The sequence below is a fragment of the Osmerus mordax genome, chromosome 26, assembly GCF_038355195.1.
Source record: "Osmerus mordax isolate fOsmMor3 chromosome 26, fOsmMor3.pri, whole genome shotgun sequence".
NCBI classification, from domain to species: domain Eukaryota; kingdom Metazoa; phylum Chordata; class Actinopteri; order Osmeriformes; family Osmeridae; genus Osmerus; species Osmerus mordax.
Genome location: NC_090075.1, coordinates 1,659,030 through 1,675,630, shown reverse-complemented (window position 1 = coordinate 1,675,630; position 16,601 = coordinate 1,659,030). Strand labels below are relative to the sequence as shown.

Genomic DNA, 16,601 nt, shown 5'->3' with positions numbered 1-16,601 from the left:
AAGGAAGGGCTGTGATGCTAAGTTTGACAACTAAAATTAAATCAATTGAAAGCTTTTTTTACAGCATTTATTTCTTCTTCATTTGCATCTCCTGCACTGAAAGCAGTTCATCTCCTAATCTGCTGTTCTCACTTCCTTCTCAACGATGTCATTTCCTGTGTGCCAGTGTGCGGCGGGTTTGTCATTACGTGGTGAACCTGCGCTACTTTGAGATGTGTATCCTGCTGGTCATCGCTGCCAGCAGCATCGCCCTGGCCGCTGAGGACCCTGTGGCCACCAGTTCTGACTGGAACAAGGTGTGTGTGTACGTGTGTGTGTGCGTGTGTGTGTGTGTGTGTGTGCGTGTGCCTTTGTACTATGAAGAAAGACCATTTCTGTTCGAGGCCTTCAGAGACCTGACAAAGGCAATCCCAGCAATCTACCCCCTGTTACTACTCTTTAAAATGTCAACCACTTCCCCTGCCTAGGCAACCATCTTTCCTCAAAAGCTGACATTAAATCAGAGGTTAACCACTGCCTGAGTTGGGGTAGTGCCCACACCAGACTCAGAAAAAATAGCGTTTGAAGCTGGTGTTTTTGTGTGCATGTGTGTTTGTGTGAATGTGTGTAGGTGTGTTTGTGTGTGTATGTGTGGACACATGCATGTCTTACCATCCTCATCTATTTCTATCCGAGATATTACACCAATCCTCATATTAATCCCACGACTGTGTATGTCATTATAACAACCCTACAGTGTTAGTCCAATCACTCGGAATATGTGCCAAGGGCCTCGTATCTGTCTGCTCTCCAATAGTTGCACAGCTGCACCACTGCTAAATTAAACACTCCCTTTAATTACCTAGTGATGGATCCCCACAGAGTCCTGGCGGGGGTCCATGAGGCTGAAAAAGGGGGAAGCAGAGACAGGAATATGTACTGGGTCTGTTTGATAGTGTGTCAGGCTAATTTCTTCATGCTTATGTCTGCTCAAGGACTCTGCTCATCATAAAACACAACCACAATCTGAGAAAAGGAGAGAAGAGAGAGAGAGAGGAGAGAGACAGAGAGAGAGGAGAGATAGAGATAGAGAGAGAGGAGAGAGAGAGAGAGAGAGAGAGAGAGAGAGAGAGAAGGGAGAGAGAGACGGCTGTGTATCTCTGTAATCAATGTCACCATGAGAGATACGTAAATTGGTCTCCTTTAAGCGATTCGGTCTGTCTTTCTTCACGTTGACATTGGAGCTTTATTCTCCCTCTCTTTCTCTTTCTTTGTCCATCTCTTTCTCTCTCTCTGCCTTTTATTCTCTAACATATTTTCTGTTTCTAATCTATTTTTCTCTCTCTTTAATTCTCTCTCACATATCCTTTCTTTTTTCTCATATATTCTCTCTCTCTTTCTTTGTCTGTCTTCACCGATGTGTATTCTCTACTAATATCTAATAACTGGGTTCTCACCCTACTCTAAAAGGTCCTGCGGTATTTCGACTACGTTTTCACGGGAGTCTTCACCTTCGAGATGATAATAAAGGCGAGTTAAAAAACTAAAAGTTACAAAGAACACACATTCCATTTATGATGTTTGAAACTTTATATTCATCCACTAAATACATATATTACGTTACACATCCTGAAAGAAATAAAGAGTGTGCTCCTACACTGGGGCAAAATATTTTCTGGAATATTTTCTACAGTGTCTATGCTTCATTGTTTGAAACCAGTATCCAATGATTTACTCTAGCCTCACCCAACCAAGCCAACACTAAAGTATTAGATTTTTGAAAGCCTTCTGGTCTGGATAGGTATAGTACTATGTGAGTTATCACAGTCCCTTTCTCTCCACCTTTCCCTCCTCTCCCTTGGTGTGGGTTTACAGATGATCGACCAGGGTCTGATCCTACATGACGGCTCCTACTTCCGAGACCTGTGGAACGTTCTAGACTTTGTTGTCGTAATCGGAGCGCTGGTGGCCTTCGCCCTAACGTGAGTCATGTGGCTGGAGTGGGGAGGGGGGGGAGGGGGGGAGGGGAGGGGGGGAGGGAGGGCAGGGGGGAGGGGGGGGGTGGAGGGCAGGGAACACTGACGTTATATTTCACACACACTGGAATTTTACTTATCTAATTGATTTCATGAAAATGTGTGTCAGACGTTTTTACAGAGCTATTCTTATATATCTGGCACGTTATGTCATTGTTTCTCTTTCATGAACATGTTGTTCTTTTTCTGTCTCTCTTTCTTTGATCCGGTGGCTTATACCACCCTGGCAGCAATGTGTTGGGGTAAATAAACACTTACACACCCCCTCTCTCTCTCTATCTCACTCCCTCATCTCTCTCCTTCTCTCTCAAAATGCTTCTCTCTGTCTCCCAGTCCCTCTCTCTCTCTCTCTCTCTCTCTCTCTCTCTTTCAATCTCACTGCCTGTGAGTGGGTCTGTGTTGACATATATGTTTGGTTTGTGTGTCTGGTGTGTGTGTGTGTCTGGTGTGTGTGTGTCTGGTGTGGGTGTCTGGTGTGTGTGTGTGTGTGTGGTGTGTGTTTGTCTGGTGTGTGTCTGGTGTGTGTGTGTCTGGTGTGTGTGTGTCTGGTGTGTGTGTGTGGTGTGTGTGTGTCTGGTGTGTGTGCGTCTGGTGTGTGTGTGTGTGTGTGTGTGTCTGGTGTGTGTGTGTCTGGTGTGTGTGTGTCTGGTGTGTGTGTGTCTGGTGTGTGTGTGTGTCTGGTGTGTGTGTGTCTGGTGTGTGTGTGTCTGGTGTGTGTGTGTGGTGTGTGTGTGTCTGGTGTGTGTGCGTCTGGTGTGTGTGTGTGTGTGTGGTGTGTGTGTGTGTGTGGTGTGTGTGTCTTGATGACATGTCTGTGCTTCTCTCCTCTGCAGGAACAACAAAGGTCGTGACATCAAGACCATCAAGTCTCTGAGAGTTCTGCGTGTCCTCAGACCCCTCAAGACCATCAAGAGGCTCCCCAAGCTCAAGGTAACAAACATGACCCCTTTTTTGCGTGTGGAATTTTTGGGATCTGAATTTCACCATTTGAAATTGAGCAGCCTGAATAAAAAAATTATTTAAAAAACAATAAAAAGAATAGTCAATACATTTGTGGCGTTCCATTTTTTATTGTGGCACGCCGCCACAAATAAATCAGTGTATGGGAAACACAGAGTGGTCTTCCTCTGCCTGTCCCCAGACAGGAAGTCCTCCTCTGCCTGTCCCCAGACAGGAAGTCCTCCTCTGCCTGTCCCCAGACAGGAAGTCCTTCTCTGCCTGTCCCCCAGACAGGAAGTCCTCCTCTGCCTGTCCCCAGACAGGAAGTTCTCCTCTGCCTGTCCCCCAGACAGGAAGTCCTCCTCTGCCTGTCCCCCAGACAGGAAGTCCTCCTCTGCCTGTCCCCCAGACAGGAAGTCCCCCTCAGGGAAGCGAAAAGAGCGCAGGCAGGCTGACGAGGTGGACACCTGGATAGACAGATAGACACACCTTCCTCTCTCATCTGCCTGCTGGGGAAACAGACCTCACACCTTCCTCTCTCACCTGCCTGCTGGGGAAACAGAGAGCGAACAACCAAACCCAAACTGAGTGGAGTTGTTGAAGAAGAGGAGAGAAATTAAGATGAGGAGGAGGAGGGGGGGGGGGGAGAAAGAGGCAGATATAGCAAGAGAAGAATAGAGGGAGAAAAAGAGAGAAAAAAATAACAGAGAAGACAAAAGGATTAGATATTATATGAGGTGTAAGTTAAGGCTGGAATCAGTCCAGCTGTGTGTCTGGTTTCTCGTAAGCGAGCAGGACTGCTCATGTTGCTGTTGTCTCTGCTGAGTTCGTCTGGTTTACATCCCACAGGAAACGGAGACCACAATGACAACACGTTTTATTTTCACACAGACAGTGTCCCCATTTTCACTTTCTCTCCCACTCTCTGTGTTCCCTCCCTCCCTCTACCACACTCGTGCCTCTTGATTGTCTCCCCCTCCACTCTCCTCCCCCCCTCTCCTCCCCCCCCTCTCCTCCCCCTCCACTCTCCTCCCCCCCTCTCCTCCCCCCCTCTCCTCCCCCCCTCTCCTCCAGGCCGTGTTTGACTGTGTGGTCACCTCGCTCAAAAACGTCTTCAACATCCTCATCGTCTACAAGCTCTTCATGTTCATCTTCGCAGTCATCGCCGTGCAGCTCTTCAAGGGGAAGTTCTTCTACTGCACCGACGGCTCCATGGACACTGAGAAGGACTGCCAGTAGGTGGCGCTCTGCACCTCTCTTCTCCACTACGGAGAACCTCGTTCAGCATGTTCTTCTCAAGGAACAGTTGTCCTGCAGGGTTGATGTTAGATTTCTGCTCCTCACTCCTGTTCTATCTCTCCCCTCCTCTTCTCTCTCTTCCTCCCTTTCTCCTTTCCCGTCTCCAACCTCCTTCTCTCCTCCTCCTCTTTCCTCAATACACCTCCATGTCCTCCCTCCATCCTCCTTCTCCCTCCCATCCCCCTCTCTCCTCCCTCTCCTCCTCCTCTCCTACCTCTCCTCCCTCTCTCCTCCTCCTCTCCTCCCTCTCCTCCCTCTCTCCTCGCCTCCTTTAGGGGTTTCTACATCGACTACGGGAAGGACAAGAAGGAGGTGAAGAGGCGGGACTGGAAGAGGCATGAGTTCCACTACGACAACGTGGTGTGGGCCCTGCTCACCCTGTTCACCGTGTCCACGGGAGAGGGCTGGCCGCAGTGAGTCACGCGGCACGGAGCCTTCTGGAATAGCGTGACCCCCTCCGAGGTTACCAGGGGCGCCGCTGATAACTTTGGGCCCTGTGTGTGTGCGTGTGTGTGTGTCCAGGGTCCTGCAGCACTCAGTGGACGTGACGGAGGAGGACAGGGGCCCCAGCCGGGGGAACAGGATGGAGATGTCCATCTTCTACGTCATCTACTTTGTGGTGTTCCCCTTCTTCTTCGTCAACATCTTCGTGGCCCTCATCATCATCACCTTCCAGGAGCAGGGAGACAAGATGATGGAGGAGTGCAGCCTGGAGAAGAACGAGGTGATCTGACAAACACACACACAAGACCACACACACACGCACAAGACTACACACACACACGCACCCACAGCACATGAGTCATATTTACCCAAGGTTAAACCAACGGAGCATCAACGTTTTCCACGACGCAGCCTTCCAGAGGAGCAGCGAGGAGTTTCAACTGCTGCTGCTAAAATGGAACGCTCCATAATGACCTGGCCTGGGGCCCTGGGCCTGGGGGCCTGGGGGCCTGGGGGCCTGGGGGCCTGGGGGCCTGGGGGCCTGAGCCTGGGGGCCTGGGGGCCTGGGCCTGGGGGCCTGGGGGCCTGGGCCTGGGGGCCTGGGCCTGGGGGCCTGGGGGCCTGGGGGCCTGGGCCTGGGGGCCTGGGCCTGGGGGCCTGGGCCTGGGCCTGGGCCTGGGCCTGGGGGCCTGGGGGCCTGGGTGCCTGGGCCTGGGCCTGGGGGCCTGAGCCTGGGGGCCTGGGTGCCTGGGCCTGGGCCTGGGGGCCTGAGCCTGGGGGCCTGAGCCTGGGGGCCTGAGCCTGGGCCTGGGGGCCTGGGGGCCTGGGGGCCTGGGCCTGGGCCTGGGTGCCTGAGCCTGGGCCTGGGACGGGCAGCACCACCACCTCACAGCAGACTGGAGAGCAGGACGTAGAGAGAGAAAGATAGAGCAAGATACACACATACACGAAAACACACACAGTCTCTCTGTCTCTGACTCACACAGAGACACACACGGGAACTCCCAGTAGATACACAGTATAAGTCACTAAGTCTCCATCACATGTGACTGGTACAGTGGAACAGGAGCGGGTTTGAGTCCGGCCTCTTTACTCAGGGATCCCTCCGCCAATATTGACCTGTGGGTTTACTTTCCCAGCAGGACATGTGGGAATCCACACAATTATGGGAAGAGTGTCTGGCTTGTGGTTCCTCTCTCTCTCTCTCTCTCTCTCTCTCTCTCTCTCTCTCTCTCTCTCTCTCTCTCTCTCTCTCTCTCTCTCTCTCTCTCGCCCCCTCTATCTCTCTCCCTCTCTCTCTCTCTCTCTGTGTCTCTCTCTCTCTAACACCTCAGCTGGAACTGAAGACTTATATTGACTTATTCTCATCTCTTAAAACTTTGACAGTGAAACAGTGCTGTTGTCAAAACAAAGTGTTTAGTGCTTGGGCTTCTGTGTTCAGACCCACTTGGAGAAAACCTTGTAGGTAGACAGTTGTTGTAGAGAAAACAGATCGAAGGCCTTTTGTCAGACTCGAAGAAGACCAGCAAGCAATTTTCTGAAGCATAACAGAATATATATTCTTCCTTTTGTTCTCTCTCCCTCTCCCCCTCCCCCCTCCCCCTCCCCCTCCCCCTCCCCCTCCCCCTCTCCCTCTCCCTCTCCCTCTCCCCCTCCCCCCCCCTCCCTCCCCTCTCCCTCTCTCCCTCTCCCCTCCCTCCCTCTCTCCCCCTCCCCCTCCCCCTCTCCTTCTCCCTCTCCCTCTCTCCCCCTCCCTCTCTCCCTCTCCCGCTCTCCCTCTCTCTCCCTCTCCCTCTCTCCCTCTCCCTCTCTCCCTCTCCCTCTCCCACTCTCCCTCTCTCCCCCTCCTCCTCTCCTTCTCCTTCTCCCTCTCCCTCTCTCCCCCTCCCTCTCTCCCTCTCCCTCTCCCTCTCTCCCCCTCTCCCTCCCCCTCTCCCTCTCCCCCTCTCCCTCTCCCTCTCCCTCTCCCTCTCTCCCCCTCCCTCTCTCCCTCTCTCCCTCTCTCCCCCTCCCTCTCTCCCTCTCTCCCCCTCCCTCCCTCCCCCTCTCCCTCTCTCCCTCTCTCCCAGCGTGCGTGTATAGACTTTGCCATCAGTGCCAAGCCCCTGACCCGCTACATGCCCCAGAACCGGCACACCTTCCAGTACCGGCTCTGGCACTTTGTGGTTTCGCCTTCTTTCGAGTACACTGTACTGGCCATGATCGCCCTCAACACTGTGGTCCTGATGATGAAGGTGAGGGGGAGGAGGCAGGAGGGGAGGGGAGGAGGGGGGGGGGAGGAGGGGGGGAGGAGGGGGAGGGTAGACATATGACATTTTCTGTCCTCAAAATGGTCTCGTCTTTTACCCCTTTCGTCCAGAACACTGGCTGATTCTCCGACCTGGCCTTTACATTTACATTTACATTTATTCATTTAGCAGACGCTTTTATCCAAAGCGACTTCCAAGAGAGAGCTTTACAAAGTGCATAGGTCACTGATCATAACAACAAGATAGCCAAAAAACATCGCGAGTAGCCAAAACATTAAGCACACATTGTGAACAACCAAAGTAAGTGCCAAAGGGAAGAACCATAAGAGCATGTAGTTAAACAAGTTACAATTAAAAAACATGAACCGCTATAAGTGCAAGTGTACCTGTGGAAAAAAGCAAGCAACAATAATAAAAACAATATATCACAGCAACTCTCTAAGCAAGAGTCATTGTGATCCTTGAGGAAACTAACATCGGGTCAAGCGAACCATTCCTAAGTACCGTAGTACTCCCGGAACAAGTGCGTCTCGAGCCTTTTCTTGAAGGTGGAGAGACAGCAGAGCCAGGAGACAGATGGATGGGTGGGTGGAGAGGGGTGGAGGGTTGGGGGTGGAGAGATGGTGACTCAGCCGTTATTAAATATTGATCTGTATCCAGCGGCTAGTATTTAATATGACCTCATTAGCGCCTTCCTCCTGCTGTCAGAGGAATAGCTCTCTTTATAGCCTCTGGCCTAGCCATTCATCTCCAGAAACCGATGGCACAGCCATCAGGACGCCATTTATATACAGGAAGTCTCATCTATATAACCGTCTATAAACAGGAAGTCCAACCATCATCGGATCCCTCAGGTGTGTGAGTCAGCTAGTCCTCTTGCCGCCACCCTGGTATTTGTCCCGCTTCACACTCCTAGCCTTTACACGCCTTGGAGCGTGACAGTCTTCTAAAAAGTAGTTCTGGTCATCCTGGTGTCGGTCTCTCCCGTGTGTTGCAGTATTACTCCGCCCCTCCAGTGTACGAGGCGGTGCTGAAGCACCTGAACACGGCCTTTACCGTGCTGTTCTCTGTGGAGTGTGTCCTCAAGATCATGGCCTTTGGCTTCCTGGTGAGGAGAAGGGCTTAAAACCACCAAACTATTAAATAATAATAATAATAACAGTAACAATTGGATGTGTGTGTTTGATTAGAATTCAATTGAAAATACTTGTTGATACTCTACATGAAGTTTGTGCAGTGCTGTGAAAATCCACTGGCTAGCATGTGTGTGTGTGTGCGTTTTGTATCACAGAACTACTTTCGAGACACCTGAACATATTTGACTTCATCACTGTTTTGGGCAGCATTACCGAGATAGTGGTGGACTTGCAGGTAAATTTAACGATATTCTCTCACACAAGGTTGATAAACCAAATCCTCCAGCCTGTCTGAGCCCTGAGCCTGTCCTCTCTCTGTCCTCTCTCTGTACTCTCTCTGTCCTCTCTCTGTCCTCTCTCTGTCCTCTCTCTGTCCTCTCTCTGTCCTCTCTCTGTCCTAAGTCCATCGACACGTTCAACATGAGCTTCCTCAAGTTGTTCCGGGCGGCTCGTCTCATCAAGCTGCTCCGACAGGGCTACACCATCAGGATCCTGCTGTGGACCTTCGTACAGTCCTTCAAGGTACACACACACACACGTAAACACACACTCTGGATCCTCGTCCAGCTGTTTAAGGATCAACACACACACTCACAGAGACAGAGAAGCGCACGCACACACACGCGTTCACACACACACACACATGCGTTCACACACGCACACAGTAGGGATGTGGAGGGTGTGTGTGTTGCTGACTGAAGGCTTTGTGCTCCAGGCCCTGCCCTACGTGTGTCTCCTGATCGCCATGCTCTTCTTCATCTACGCCATCATCGGCATGCAGGTGTGGAAGACGACAAACCGGGCTTCATCTTCACACCCACACGTTGGTAATTCCTTCCTCCCAGTTACGTTCCTGTCATGTGTGTGTGTGTGTGTGTGTCAGGTGTTTGGGAACATCAAACTGAACGAGGAGACCCACATTAACCAGCACAACAACTTCAAGACTTTCTTTGGAGCTCTGATGCTCCTCTTCAGGTAAGATCGTCACAGAGTCCTTAATCGATCTTCGATTATCATCCAGACAGATCTGTTTATTAGTCGGACCTCCTGTCTGTGTGTGTGTGTGTGTGTGTACGTACAGGAGTGCTACGGGGGAGTCGTGGCAGGAGATCATGCTGTCGTGCCTGGGGGGTCAGAGGTGTGAGCGGGACTCCTCCATCGCTGTCCTGACCTCCGACCTGGAGGGGGCAGTCTGTGGGACGGACTTCGCCTACTTCTACTTTGTCTCCTTCATCTTCTTCAGCTCATTTCTGGTACCAGAGGAACAGGCTCGAATTACACTTCAAAAACTGTTTTTTTTTTCTACTGGAATTTAATGTAATATCACTTTTTTTACTGTATGCATTTATACACTCATCTTCTCTGCTCTCTGTCTCTCTTTTGTCTCTCTGTCTCTCTCTGCTCTCTGTCTCTCTTTTGTCTCTCTGTCTCTCTCTGCTCTCTGTCTCTCTTTTGTCTCTCTCTCTCTCCTCTCTCTCTGTCTCTCTCTCTGTCTCTCTCTCTGTCTCTCCTCTCTCTGTCTCTCTCTCTCTGTCTCTCTCTCTCTGTCTTTCTCTGTCTTTCTCTGTCTGTCTCTCTCTCCTCTCTCTGTCTCTCTCTCTGTCTCTCTCTCCTCTCTCTCTGTCTCCCTGCGTGTCCAGATGCTGAACCTGTTCGTAGCGGTGATCATGGACAACTTTGAGTATCTGACCAGAGATTCATCCATCCTTGGTCCGCATCACCTGGATGAGTTTGTCAGGATCTGGGGAGAGTACGACAAGGCTGCCTGGTGAGTCAAAACAAGGTCACACATGTATTGTGCTGCCTGGTGAGTCAAAACAAGGTCACACATGTATTGTGCTGCCTGGTGAGTCAAAACAAGGTCACACATGTATTGTGCTGCCTGGTGAGTCAAAACAAGGTCACACATGTATTGTGCTGCCTGGTGAGTCAAAACAAGGTCACACATGTATTGTATATAGGTACACACATACTGGTCACACACATGTATTGTATATAGGTACACACATACTGGTCACACACATGTACTGTATATATAGGTACACACATACTGGGCACACACACGGAAGCTAATACAGATTGGACCATGGGAGTTGAGAGAATAAGACATCTTTTTAAACCATGTTTGTGAGACCGGCTAGTCTAACCACATACGTTACTGCTTCTGTAACGACAAACGACAAAACATCATACCAGATTTGTAAAGTGCAAAGTTGACTCGATGCTGCCCCCTGTGTCTCTAACTCTGTCTCTACAGGTTTATTCCTCAACTCTTTCTCTGGTTCCCCCCAGCACTGCTCAATCTCCAACTTGTCTTCATAACCTCACGTTGATAACTGCTGTTGATGACTAATGCTGTCGTGCTACGTCGACGACTAACCCCCTGCTGTATGTTCCTCCCCAGTGGAGGATAACACTATAAAGAGATGTACAAAGTAGTGCGTACTATCTCACCTCCCCTGGGCTTTGGGAAGAACTGCCCCTACAGGGTGGCCTGCAAGGTTTGGTTTCCCCCACTTCACCTCCCACCCACCCACCCTCTTCCTGTTCCTGCCCTTCCTCAACTTCCTGTGGAACCCCCCCCGCCCCCACTCCCCTCCTCCACCAGCTGTCCCCCCACCCGCCCTCACCACCCCCGACCTGCAGGGGGCGCTGTTTTCCTTCCTTCCGGGCCAATGAATGACTGGGAGGTGGAGTCTGGGTACAGAGACACAGGCGGTCCCATGTGCATCAGACCTGAACGAGATCGAATCAAGTGCACCCTTGACATGCAGAGACAGGGAACTTTTGGAACTCGGAAACACCGGCTGATGCATCATGGGATGCCGTGTTTCAGTACCTGCTGGATCGGGTGCCCACACACACACACACACACACCCTCACACACACATTCACACACCCTCACACACCCTCACACACACCCTCTCACACACACACACACACACACACACACACACACCTTCCACACACCCTCACACACCCTCACACACACACACACACTCACACACCCTCAAACACACACTCACACAACCCTCAAAACACACACTCCACACACCCTCACACACCCTCACACACACCCTCTCACACACACACACTGGTAAGTACCTACCCGATCCACTGACTCCGCCTCCCACGTTATGTCCTTGGTTGACTTCCTTCTCTCAGGATTTCCCCCTCTTGCAGGTTTCTATGCTCAGGCAGCATAGAACGGTGACGACCTGACTGTGTCTCTCTCCTGTTATCTTCTGTCTGTGTGATGACATGGACTAACCCTCTCATCTGATATCTCTTCCCTTCTCTTTTCCTGCTTTTTCCTCCATCTTTCTTTTTTCCGTCCCCTGCTCCCTCGCTCCGTCACTCCTTGGAATACCCTTCCTGATCTGTCTGATCCTCCTCCTCTCCTCCTCCTCTCCTCCTCCTCCTCCTCCTCCTCTCCCTCTCCCTCCTCCTCTCCCTCCTCCTCCTCCTCTCCTCTCCCTCTCCTCCTCCTCCTCTCCCTCCTCCTCTCCCTCCTCCTCCTCGTCCTCCTCTCCCTCTCCCTCCTCCTCTCCCTCCTTCTCTCCCTCCTCCTCCTCCTCCTCTCCCTCCTCCTCTCCCTCTCCCTCCTCCTCCTCTCCCTCCTTCTCTCCCTCCTCCTTCCTCTCCCTCCTTCTCTCCCTCCTCTCCCTCCTCCTCTCCCTCCTCCTCCTCCCTCCTCCTCTCCCTCTCCCTCCTCCTCCTCTCCCTCCTTCTCTCCTCCTCCTCCTCCTCCTCCTCTCCCTCCTCCTCTCCCTCCTTCTCTCCCTCCTCCTCCTCCTCCTCCTCCTCTCCCGGACCCTTCATCTTCATCCTCATGGCTCCTCCCCCTCAGTGGTCGTATACATTACACTGACATGTATGAGATGCTGAGCAACATGTCGCCACCTCTAGGCCTGGGAAGGAAATGCCCCTCCAAACTGGCATATAAGGTAGAGACTGGTAGACTCATACCTCACCTCAGAGAGAGAGGCAGACAGACAGACAGACAGACAGACAGACAGACAGGCAGGCAGGCAGGTAGACACTGTACTTTTAACCAAGACAGACAGACAGACAGACATCAAAGGCACTAAAGTCAAAGCAGACTCAGTACCTAGTACAGCCAACACTATGGCTTCTAGCAAAACTAACATGTCTATCTCTGTTTATTCTGGATGATCTGTACTATCATAAGTTCACGTGTTACAATGGCTGCTGTTCTTGGTTCCTAATTGTGTTGCTTGTAAAACTGTCTTAGATCTGGCCACTGTTGTGTCAAGGTGTTTTATTGGCTATTGGCCAGCAAGGACCAAGTACACATCGTGCATCCTGGTTTTGCTTTCTGTATCGCTTTGCATCTCGGCACAGATCTGACCAGATGAGACATGTAAAATGAGCGATGTTTGTGGAGGTCAGCGGGGCCTTAGTGAGTCTGGTTCAGACAGCTGACAGGACGTATATGACATCTGTCTGGTGGAGCCGTGATGAAGAGGGTCACCCCTAACCCTAACCACCTTGGCTGGGGATTCCTCCAGTCAGCATGTGCCCTCTGCCCTACCCTGGCCCTGTGTGTGTGTGTGTGTGTGCGCACTTCCTCAATAGTTATTTATCGTGTGTGTGTATGTGTCACCTGCATGCCCTCCCTGCTGCATGGTGTGATGTTTGAGTGTCTTTGTGAAGGTTCCTAGGTGTCCAGTCAGGATATATAGGGTTAGTAATAACTTCTCAGGACTACTGAGGTTAAGATAGTTAAAACGTGTTCGAGGATCGAAGATGTCCCTAGCATTAGATGCTACAGTAAGACTTCAGAACATTAGTGACAAAACAAAGACCACTGTGGTTGAAAGTCATCGCGTGCATTTAATACTTAGAAACTTCCTTAGAACTCTGTGACAGAAAGACAGAAATACAGGCAAGCTGCTCTGTGTTGGTATCTGACGGCCCTCTCTCACCCCCACCCCATCCCCACCTCCTCCTCCCCATGTCCAGAGGCTGGTGCTCATGAACATGCCCGTGGATGAGGAGATGTCGGTCCATTTCACCTCCACCCTCATGGCTCTGATACGGACCGCCCTGGAGGTCAAGATCGCCCGAGGTTAGCCAGTGCCAGACCACGCTAACATACACCAACGACACACTAACAACTTTGCTAACAGGCTAACACACGCTAGCATGCTAACAGGCTAACACACGCTAGCATGCTAACAGGCTAACACACGCTAGCATGCTAACAGATACACTGTGTTTGGGACCACGTGTGTGTGTGTGTGTAGGAGGGGAGGACCGGGGTCAGATGGACATCGACCTGCAGAAGGAGATCAGTGTGATCTGGCCACACCTCTCTCAGAAGAACCTCGACCTCCTCGTCCCCATCCACAAAGGTGACGTAGCATGACACAGCACCTGCATGACAGCAGCATGACATCATCCACAAAGGTGACGTAGCACGACACAGCACCTGCATGACAGCAGCATGACATCATCCACAAAGGTGACGTAGCACGACACAGCACCTGCATGACAGCAGCATGACATCATCCACAAAGGTGACGTAACACTGAGCCTGGTACACACAGACAGTCCCTTGACCACCGAAACACTGTTTAACCGACGCACTTGTGATCTTCTGCTGTACTGTCCACACGCGCCATTTGTATATGTCGCTTTGGATAAAAGTTTCTGCTAAATGAGTCAAATGTCAACACGTGCCTAATCTGCCCTTCAGCCAGTGACATGACCATAGGAAAGATCTATGCAGCCATGATGATCATGGACTACTACAAGCAGAGCAAGGCCAAGAAACTGAGGCAGCAACTGGAGGAACAGGTAGGACCACCTGACTCTCACGTAAGGTACCTGCGAAAGGAAGACGTTATTGAAGGGGATGATCGTCTAGTTAGAACCATTTTGAGGTCTAACCCTTTTAATTTGAACCCTAACCAATCTGGGGATCTACGTAGACCTTAGAGGGGAACATTTCACAGTAGCTTGTTCTGGATGGGGTTGTGTGACCTGAAAGATGAAGATGAATGGTGTGGGCTGCTCAGACAGTCTGGACCTCTCACAGCTTAGTGCCTGACTCCGCCTCCTTCTCCTCTGCAGAAACACGCCCCCATGTTCCAGCGAATGGACGCCTCCTCCCTGCCTATGGACATCCTGTGCAGTGCCAAGGCCCTGCCCTTCCTCACACACAGTGCCAGCTCGACCCTGTAGGTCTTACCTCGAGGCCTCGGGTCTGTGTGTGTGTGTGTGTGTGTCAAGGGGAGGTGGCTGTGTGTGTGTGTGTGTCAAGGGGAGGTGGCTATATGTGTGTGTGTGTGTGTGTGTGTGTCAAGGGGAGGTGGCTGTGTGTGTGTGTATGTGGCACACGTCTGTCTGTGTGTGTGTGTGTGTGCAAGCCCCAGACGTCATGCCCTCCTCTGCTGTTTCTTATCAGGACCAGAGGAGGCTTTGTGGCCCTGAGTCCCGTCTCTCCCCAGGAGATGTTCCTGCAGCCCCCCTCCCACCCCCACCACGCTCTGGAGCACGACCAGGAGGACTACCACCTCCACGGCAACTACCACCACTACCACCACCCCCACACACACCACCACCACCTGCACACGCTGGTGAGAACCACCGGATGTACCTCACACACACACACACACTCACACACACACACATACTACCTCAACTATTACTAGTCTACTCCACACACAAAAAGACACACGTGGCTACAGGATGTAGACCGTGAGGCTGTGCACACTATCCCCCTCCCCTCCTCCACCCCCCCCCCCCCCCCCCCTCCCCTCCAGGTGCCTGAGGTGAAGCAGTACAGTCGTGTGCAGCACCAGTCCAGCAGGCAGGACAGCGGCCCTGGGGGCCCTGGGGGCCCCGGGGGCCCTGGGGGCCCTGGGGGCCCCGGGGGCCGGACAGCCTCCATCAGAGCCTCCTCCATGCCCAGGCTGGACCCTCAGGTACCGCAGACATAGGAGTTCTCCTGGCCCCAGTGCTGTGTGTCTCCCTGAGTTAAGTCCTGGACTTGTCTTGCTCTCTCTTTAACATGCATGTGTGTGTGTGTGCGTGTGTGTGTGCGTGTGTGTGTGTGTGCGTGCAGGCGGGGAGTGACAGTAAGATGATGAAGCGATCCTTCTCCACTATTGGAGATCAGTGTGTGAACGGGCTGTGGCAGGACGAGCACTCCCTGCAGTGGGTCAGCCCCGACAACACCTACAGACCCAGGCAGAAGAACTACAGGGGTCAGTCACACACACACACACAGAGGAAACTCTATCACACACACACACATACCAGATGAGCTAAAGAGGCCAAACAATCACTCATCCATTCGTCTCCCTCACCTGCCTTCCACCTAACCCCGTCTATCTGATCACCTGTACAGATACCTGCTCACAGCACTTGTCTCCCTCCTGCTGGAACCCTCATCCCTCATCCAACCATTCCCTACTGCCCCCCCCCTGTCCCCCCCAGGTGCCCGAGCCAATCACAGGGAGCCGGGCATGGAGCGCGGACGTTCCAAAGAACGGCGCCACCTGCTGTCTCCTGAAGTGTCGCGCTGCAACTCAGAGGAGCGCAGCCAGGACCAATCAGAAGAGAGGAGGCCGTCCCACTCGCCCAGCGAGGGGGGCACGCGGCCGGTCCACAGACAGGTGGGTGTGGCTCGTACCTCCACCTGCAGCATCTAGACATGTCACTGTGTTCTACACCCGGGGTTTTGGAAACCCATTGATTGGCAGCGGCCTGTAGATGCATCTCTTCTGTGCTGTGTTTTCTTGCAGGCCAATGCCTCGGGTAGCCCCGCCCATTCCAGTTCTGAGTCCGGCACCCCTCGTGGGCGTCGCCAGCTGCCCCAGACGCCTTCCAGGCCCCGCCCCCACATCTCCTACTCCCCACTGCTCTGCCGAGCGCCCCCGTCTCCCCCCGCCCCCCTGCAGGAGCCCCCGGGGGGGGCCGCTGTGGAGCCAGCCTGGACGGGGGAGGACGGAGGGGGCCCCATGGCCTCCCCTGCCCCGGGCCCGGCTGTGGCGGTGATGGGGTCAGGGCTGGGTCAGGGGTCAGGGCTGGGTCAGGGGTCAGGGGTCGCCCATTCCTCCCCGCTCCGCTACATCTCGGAGCCGTACCTGGCGCTGCATGAGGACTTCCCCGGCGAAGCCGCCGCCGCGGCCGCCCTGCAGGACACGCTCACCTTCGAGGCCGCCATGGCGACCAGCCTGGGGCGGGCCAACGCCATAAGCTCCGCCCCCCAGCTCAGACACACCTGGCAGGTACCCAACGGTCACTTCCGGAAGCGTCTGGGGCAGGCCGGCTCGGTGGCGGCCTGTGAGCTGCACAGCGACACGGACGAGGATGATCGTTGTTAGGAGGAGGAGGAGGGGGGGAGAGGGGGGAGGGGGAGGGGGAGAGAAGGAGGAGGGGGGAGAGGGGGGAGGGGGAGGAGGAGGGGGGAGGAGGAGGGGGAGAGAAGGAGGAGGGGGGAGAGGGGGGAGGAGGAGGGGGAGAGAAGGAGGAGGGGGGAGAGGTGA

General features: G+C 53.0%; 1 protein-coding gene across 1 annotated transcript in view; it reads left to right on the top strand.

Moving 5' to 3' along the window:
- LOC136935761 (voltage-dependent R-type calcium channel subunit alpha-1E) overlaps window positions 1-16,439 on the top strand; it is a 72,393-nt gene extending 55,954 nt beyond the window's left edge. The window contains 27 exon segments of the mRNA XM_067229428.1: window positions 167-296; window positions 1,450-1,509; window positions 1,855-1,961; window positions 2,246-2,257; window positions 2,849-2,945; window positions 4,029-4,189; window positions 4,529-4,666; window positions 4,776-4,977; window positions 6,767-6,931; window positions 7,944-8,054; window positions 8,238-8,253; window positions 8,256-8,317; window positions 8,485-8,604; window positions 8,798-8,863; window positions 8,966-9,057; window positions 9,164-9,335; window positions 9,723-9,850; window positions 11,933-12,029; window positions 13,069-13,174; window positions 13,353-13,460; window positions 13,805-13,905; window positions 14,182-14,288; window positions 14,516-14,687; window positions 14,874-15,035; window positions 15,176-15,317; window positions 15,550-15,728; window positions 15,858-16,439. Coding sequence (XP_067085529.1) covers window positions 167-296; window positions 1,450-1,509; window positions 1,855-1,961; window positions 2,246-2,257; window positions 2,849-2,945; window positions 4,029-4,189; window positions 4,529-4,666; window positions 4,776-4,977; window positions 6,767-6,931; window positions 7,944-8,054; window positions 8,238-8,253; window positions 8,256-8,317; window positions 8,485-8,604; window positions 8,798-8,863; window positions 8,966-9,057; window positions 9,164-9,335; window positions 9,723-9,850; window positions 11,933-12,029; window positions 13,069-13,174; window positions 13,353-13,460; window positions 13,805-13,905; window positions 14,182-14,288; window positions 14,516-14,687; window positions 14,874-15,035; window positions 15,176-15,317; window positions 15,550-15,728; window positions 15,858-16,439 — 3,595 coding nt within the window.
- The last annotated feature ends 162 nt before the right edge of the window (window positions 16,440-16,601 follow it).